Source organism: Hibiscus syriacus, unplaced genomic scaffold (assembly GCF_006381635.1).
Source record: "Hibiscus syriacus cultivar Baekdansim isolate YM2019G1 unplaced genomic scaffold, ASM638163v2 tig00111311_pilon, whole genome shotgun sequence".
Taxonomy (NCBI): domain Eukaryota; kingdom Viridiplantae; phylum Streptophyta; class Magnoliopsida; order Malvales; family Malvaceae; genus Hibiscus; species Hibiscus syriacus.
In genome coordinates, this window is record NW_024063054.1 from 1,779,222 (window position 1) to 1,786,565 (window position 7,344).

The 7,344-nt window shown below is 34.4% G+C and overlaps 1 protein-coding gene across 1 annotated transcript; it reads right to left on the bottom strand.

Annotated features, from left to right (window-relative positions):
• Positions 1-633: 633 nt before the first annotated feature.
• LOC120158296 (vacuolar protein sorting-associated protein 51 homolog) lies at positions 634-7,025 on the bottom strand. The gene is made up of 20 exons (XM_039169171.1): positions 6,666-7,025; positions 6,350-6,489; positions 6,079-6,133; positions 5,863-5,970; positions 5,501-5,599; positions 5,302-5,379; positions 5,154-5,231; positions 4,845-5,000; positions 4,205-4,305; positions 4,031-4,098; positions 3,530-3,603; positions 3,325-3,391; positions 2,877-2,992; positions 2,250-2,516; positions 2,003-2,119; positions 1,739-1,810; positions 1,591-1,641; positions 1,236-1,454; positions 970-1,146; positions 634-861 (listed from the first exon to the last, which is right to left on the bottom strand). Exons 1-20 carry the CDS (start codon positions 6,852-6,854, stop codon positions 751-753), a joined length of 2,343 nt encoding a protein of 780 aa, XP_039025102.1. The 5' UTR covers positions 6,855-7,025; the 3' UTR covers positions 634-750.
• Between the last annotated feature and the right edge of the window lie 319 nt (positions 7,026-7,344).

Genomic DNA, 7,344 nt, shown 5'->3' on the forward strand with positions numbered 1-7,344 from the left:
CACATCACTCGAGTCTGATTTGCAGTTTGTTAGTGGTCTTTTAGTAGCTTAATTCTCTTTTATGATTCGTTTGTCGATGCAATAAGATATGTTTGTATCTATCTCTGTTTGGAGTTTCTTGATTAGATTTTTAATCTTTCATTGTATACTCCGTATGTGATATTAAGTGCTAGTTATTGTTTCAATGATTACAGGAAATTGTCATAACTATGTGCTTAATTTACGATTATGATTGTAATTTAGGATACTTCCTATTTCTAATAAAATTAATGACTTATATATATATATATATATATTTATTTATTAATGATAACCTATTTACATTTTTGCCATTGGTTTTAAAATAATTAAACTGCATTAAGATTGAAATATAATAATTGGGATATAGGGGGTGTGCATAGTTTTAAACAGGCTTTTGAGGTAGAATTATAACGGAACATTAACGTGGGTGCTAAACGGATTACCAGGCACATTAACGTAATAACGTGGGTGCTATGAATTTTAATGTATGAGATGAGATAGATCACATACCCACGAGCTAAATGGACCTTTTCAATCCATGCTTAGATAACTGAAATGTTTTTATACATTTTTGTCATTTCAAATAAAATCTCCATAAATTCAAATGAACTTTTTGACTAATGAATTACATCATCTAAAAAATTGCATATGACGATCGAGAAAATTATAATTCGAGCAAAAAAGAATCGGGGCCATTCATAGCAAATCCACCTACCAAAGTCCAGGGGGTTATTTGGATTGTTCCTTTGATCTTGCTAACTTCACTTGGACAAGTTTGTCCAAAATTGGAGGCTCTAGAGGAACCGGGTCAAAACAACGCTCTGAAGCAGCAACAATCACCTACCAAACGTATTACACCCGCATCCTCATTTGGTTACCAGCTAAACAAAAATCAGATAGAAACGAGCAATACACAGTCATATAACATGGAAAGATCGGAGTTCATACCTCGTCAAGTAAAAAGTCGATCGCATCTTCAACTTCTATGATTTCCCTCAATATAGTCCTTAAGAACTGGACATCCAGCTGAATTTGTTGGAAGCCACTTCGATTAAAAGTCTTGAGCCTGACAAATTCTTGCAAACTTTTAAGGCAAAGTTTTACTATAGTTGTTTCAACCGACTCCTGCAGTTACAATGAAACTAGGTTCATTTTGTTTCAAATAGCAGCAAAATGACATTTTTCCCATTAGCACAAAAATTCACAGGTAATACCTGTGTGGATTCAACTTTTGTAAATATTTCAACTTTTTGCTTGAACAATTTTGCTAGATGTGTTTCCAAGAGCTGGCTCCTGCCTTTCTGTGTCATTCTGTCATCTAGTAATGCATTGCTGCGTGATGAGTTTGTGCTTCCGTTGCTGTCGGACCGATGATGCTTACGCATGAGCCCTACCGGCAAAATTTGCTTCACTTCACTTTGTACTGCTCTCAACTAGACCAAAGAATTATGAGATCAAGCATAATGCAATTTAGAAGTTCTGCATGGTCCGAATATTTAGAAGTACGCTATATAGGGAGAATATTAAGATAATATCCGTGTGAAATCAGAAATGTTTAAAGACACTAACCTCTTGCACAAATAGATCAACAAACATATGAACTTCTCTAGGCTCCTTATGCTGCAAATATTAAAAATAAGATATTATTGAAAACTTCAACTGTTTTTGTGATGGGAATTTCTTTCAAATTGAGGACCATAGCACACAGTATACTAACCTTAACCCAGTTTGGTGTTGTGAACCTCTTTCTTAGCAAAGTGGATACTCTTTGAGTTCTCATATTTATATACTGAAAAATGCAAAATGAACTTATAATTAATAATGGAATAATTGGATTTGCTTTAAATGAAGTATATATGAAATGGTCCATGCAATGCTAGAAAATAAGATCGCAAAAAATATGTGCTCCCTTGAGGTAGCGAATGCCAGCTTAAGTACTAATTTCGATAAATTCAAACTGAAGAAGAGAACTAAGTCCTACATGATGCAAAAGCTTTTCAGCGGCAGACCGGAATATTTGACGTATCTCCCCAGAAGCAAAGGCATGTTCATTTTCGTAGCCTCGAGCCCCATCACCAGAGAATGAAGCAGCTATTTCCTGAGAATAAAACATGAAAAAATTGAATGAGTCCAAGACAGTAATAAGAGAACTATAAGTATTCCGCTTCAGATTTTGAAATAGTTGTCAGCTGTGAGGGTGAAGTTATTAGGCGAAGAGAAAAAGTTGCCTCGGAAATTCTTGGGATGGTGGTTTGTTCAAAGAAGACAGAAAGCTGAGCCAGCACCAGGACAATACCAACAAGAACTTTCTCACCAGGAGCTCCCTCTGACAATCCTTGATCTTGACTTGATGGATTCTTTCTCCCAGAAAGTAAGAGAAAACGATCATCAAGAGCCCTGAAAAAGTCTTGAAATCCTTTTTGAACCCAATCAACTATAAATTCTCTCAGTTTAACTAGCAGCCCTAAGTCATCATCAAGAAGTTGGCGAAAATCCTGTAGTGAACGAATAGGTTAAAAAGAAAGTTCAATGAATAGATTAACCGTATATGATAAACACATACGCAAAGAACAATCAAAATGTAGAATGTAAAATGTACAAGTTCGAAAAAGAAAAAAGGGTAACTAAAAAATTAAACGGCAACATACATAATCACTGTAAAATTGCAGCCATATTAATATTATTTTTCAATCTAGGAAGTATATCAAGCATTTCTAAATTCAGTTATATGCAATCCAAATGAAGAATATAAAAGATGGACATGCATTGTTTACATGAAGTAGCACACAAGAGATGCAAATTTTCAGTTGTTTATGAATGCATGAAACAACTCTAGTCGGCATCTCATGAGTTACCAGTAAGAGATCCATGCTGCCTTGGAGCACGGCTTTTTTGCTGGCCTCCAAAGCAAGCTTCAAGGCATGCTCCTCTGCTTCCTCTTTTGGGCTAACCTTTACTTTCAAGAGGGCATCTGCAAATCGAACAGAATGAACTCAAACTTAAGGTAGTTTTAATCAAATAAATCTAAAATGATAAAAAAAACAAGTTTAGTCAAATTTGCAAACTTTTAGAAGTTTATGAAGAATATACGCATATAAAAGGCTATATGTGGCTTAACAAATACTGAATCAATCATTTTCCATAAATAACTGCCAACTAAACATGCATTTGAAAAATATTCATGCCGCTGCTATGGAATTAATTCTAGATCAGTTACAGTAGTAAGTGGCAGATAATAAATATGATTTTGCTAAGCTATGTTAGGGTATATACATTTTTCAGGACAATGAATAGTAAAATAACCTGATATGTCCTGCAGAAGGTAAGTAAATGTGCTGGCAACATACTTTTTAACAGTTACTTGACCAGCCTGAGACCACACAGAATATCATTAGATGGAGCTCCATCCCTTAATATGAAAAATGCGTATCTTTGTACTTGGATTAAAGTGAGGGGAAAATGCAACAGATTAGAAAGAAAACGAGTTCACGTGAAACTCAAGAAAGACCTCTAGAGAAAAATCAGCTAGAGAAGCCTCACTTAAGACTTCGTCCATCAGAAGCACATCAGTCCATATAGTCCCTGCAATGGATTTGGTAATGGACATGAAAAGGTTAAATAATTTTAAGTTGCAAAATAAGAATAAAAAATATAATAAAAAACTGCAACCAGCAAGTCAATATCAAAGCAAAAGAACAAATACATTTATATTCACATCATTATGAAAAAAACAATGCTTTATCAAGAATCAATATCTTAGTGGACATAAAAGAAGCCTCGGTTTTAGTTGGGGCATACTTTTAACAAGCACACCATCAAGAATGATATGCTAAAGACACCTCTAAGTGTCAAGGAAGATGATAAATTATTTGACTTATGCAGACATTTTTAGAATGGGATTTTGCAAATAATGATTAAGACTTTTGGGTTAGTTTTGTTACATGCTAGGGGTTGCACTGCAGAAATCATGAAGAGTAGGAGAAAGAAAAAGCAAATGCACACTACTTACGAAGAGCACCAAGGAAATTGGCAGAAGAAATTCGTCTCTTTACACATTGCTTGATCATTTCAAAGTGCCTAAAGAAAAGGAAACATTTGAGTGAAACATTATCATGTTTTTTATTATGAGAAACAGTAGAACTAGAACTTGTAAAACAAGGGGAATTCTAAGGGATCTGCTTACTTGATGACCAAGTTTTGTGCAAGTTTAATTAGTTGACTTTCGGAATCAGGAAATATTACTCGATAAGCACGAATAGCCTCCGCAAATCCATGGACAGAAACCTATTTTAGATAATTGAAAAGGGCCTTCATCAGTCTATATGGCACTTTTCTACCCTCATATTACCTCCACCCTCCTTTTGTTTTAAGGATGCTGGGGACGACTAGTTTAACCACAATAAAGAACTACAAACACAAAAACAGAGTTCTAAGGGCTAATTAAATTGGAGATAAGTTTGAAAATCATCTAGTCACATACCAATATATGTAATACTAAGAAAATGTTGGATGTTGAAGAAATTCATAGTTATTTGCCATTGTAGAATCTAGAATTGTAATGCAGTAGTAAAATATTTCATGCATTCCACTGAATTACGCATCATCTTTAGTATTGAAAAAATGAACCATTAAACGTTGATGGCTTGATTCCCCAAGACAAGATGAGTCTCACAAAGAACTTGCATTATAGAAAATTAACATGGTTCAGAAAGCCATGCATTTGCTTTGCACAAAAACAAATTTCTTTTTTCCTTTTCCAATTCCTTTATCCACCCTACTTCCTATCTAACTAGCCTTCAAAATGCTACTTTCAGTTCAGTTACCTCGTGACCTGTACTAGGAATTGACTCAAAAGGTTTTCCCTGTTTAGAAGGATCATTAGACTCTCGTAAAATATTCTCAATTCTAACAGTTTTCAGTTGAAGGTCCCCGAGAGATTGCTCTAACTTTTCAAGGAGTTTTGCCTGTAAGCTATGCACCTGCCCAATTACATATATTATGCGTCATGCATATGTATTTGTCAAACAGATAAAAATCAAGTGACAACTTTTCAATTTTTTGCTAATGCACTTTCATGTGGTGTTTAAGCTTTAAACTAATTTAAAATCTAATCCGAAAGTTTCAATACAAACCGGAAAATCTAACTGCTTCAAAAGCACTGCAGCTTCAGCCCTAGCTTGAATTGATTCAGAATCTGAGAATAGCTTTGCCTGAGAAGAATTTTTTATCAAGCACTACAAATTTCTTTTATGATAAGCAAAAACACATTGACAGATATACCTGCAAGTTTTTTACTACTGTAACAATCGCTTCTTCTGATGCTCCTTTACAGTCCTGGAAAGATGAATCTCCATATGCCTGGCAAGGAAAACGAATATATATGCAGATTGTTTGAATATGAGTTTATGGCATAAAAGCAAAATATGTATCAGAACAAAACTAATATACAAAATCGAAGAACAAGGCAAGCAAGAATGACCTTAAAAATTGGCATTGCTCCAATGTAGAACTTGACTGCATCAGCATATGCTTCTGATTTGATGCATTTAGAAAGTCGAGCGGGAAGATCATAAATGAACTGTACTTTTCCCCAAAAGAGAATTTTGGGAGATCAACAATGCATATATAAACAGAAAGTAACATTATAATCATCCTATTTGAATTTTCCACTAGTACCTTCTAATTCAAGTAGTAACACTGAAAACCGTATATCTAATACAAGCTTTTGCTAATAAAATATTTCTAGTTTGCTACCTCTGGATAACATGCCTTCAGTTTAGTTCTATAACCATTGTCACATTGCTAACAAGTTACCATGAACATTTGATAGTTTTTTAATACCTGAACTTTACGCAGAAGATTCCTTGTCCGGTGCAACTTCTCTATGTGTTCTCTTTTCTCAAAAAGTGAAGTATTGACCCCATCACTTCTAGATTGTACCGACATTATCTGCAATAATAAAAAAAAAAATCTTTGCAGTAATCCTCTCTTTACATATATTCTTAAATCTAAATGCATTGCTAAAAGAAATTTACTTACGAAAATATTCTAACACACCTTGTCAAGAAGTTGCTCCATATCAGCTTGCATGCCTACAATATTACTTTTCATCCTGTTAGAAACCAAAGTTTGAGTTGGGTTTCATAAACAATCTGTATATATTGGTTGAATACAATTAATACAACATCATAATCTTGATGAAACAAAAAACAATAACATAATTTCCATGGGAAATGTATGTTGATAAACCCTATTCCATTACTCCCTCGTTAAAAATACCGGAAAAGGAAATTGTTAACTAACGATTTTAAAGATGGAGTGAAATTACCATTTAATTGCATCCGTGGCACTGATAAACTTGTTGTAATTCTCGTAGACCAACATCTGCAAATCAGTGTCGAGATTCTTGATTTCAGCTGCCATTTCGACGTGCCTCCGAAGAAGCCCTTCCAAATTCGACTTTTGTACCTACAGATTTAATCCAATTCATGCTGTAAAGGATCGAACCTCCCAATTCAAACCCAATCTAAGACAGCAATAATCCAAACGGACTGCATTCCGAATAGTTGAATTCTATAAATCTAGTATTAGATTCCGTTAATCTTAAAACGTGATTAGGATCAAGAGAATTAGGAGAAACGTACAAGGACGTTCATGTAGTGATCGGGATCAAAAGAGGTGGAATTGATGGCATCTAAGTTCTCGTAATCTGAAGGAGGTTTGGGAGCCGAAGAATGGTCTGGATTATAGAAGCTGGACAGTAGATCTCTCATTCTCTTGGCCTTGTCGTCCAACGGAACGTCGTCCGTCCTCGTTTTTTCTCGTTCAACCATTTATTTGTTCTACGTTTTGAATCTAGATGGGGGAAGAATGGAATTTTTGCAGTGAAGCGAATGAATGAACTACGTCAGGAGTTGTTGAATCAAACGATTTGGTTTGTCGATTAACGGAGAAGCATCGAGCCTTGCTCCACACATTTTCGGTGCTTTTTCAATTTTGTTTAATGTTCACCACCTAATGTGCCTAAATGCCTGCAAATTTAATCTCACTGCCTCTTAAATAAGATTCAAATTGGAGTGGTCAAGACGCACAGTTGATCTAATCTGCGTTCGAAGGAGTATTATAATTTAAAATTATTTATATATAGTTATGATATACAATTCAAAAATAAAACATTTTTTCAAAAAAATACAAATATATAAATTTTTAATTTTAATTATCTGTTTTTAACAATTTTGAATTTTTTTTGAAATAAACAATTTTAAATTAATACTGCTAGAAAACTGTAAAACCCCAAATATCGGGTCAGTGACTTTAATGAAA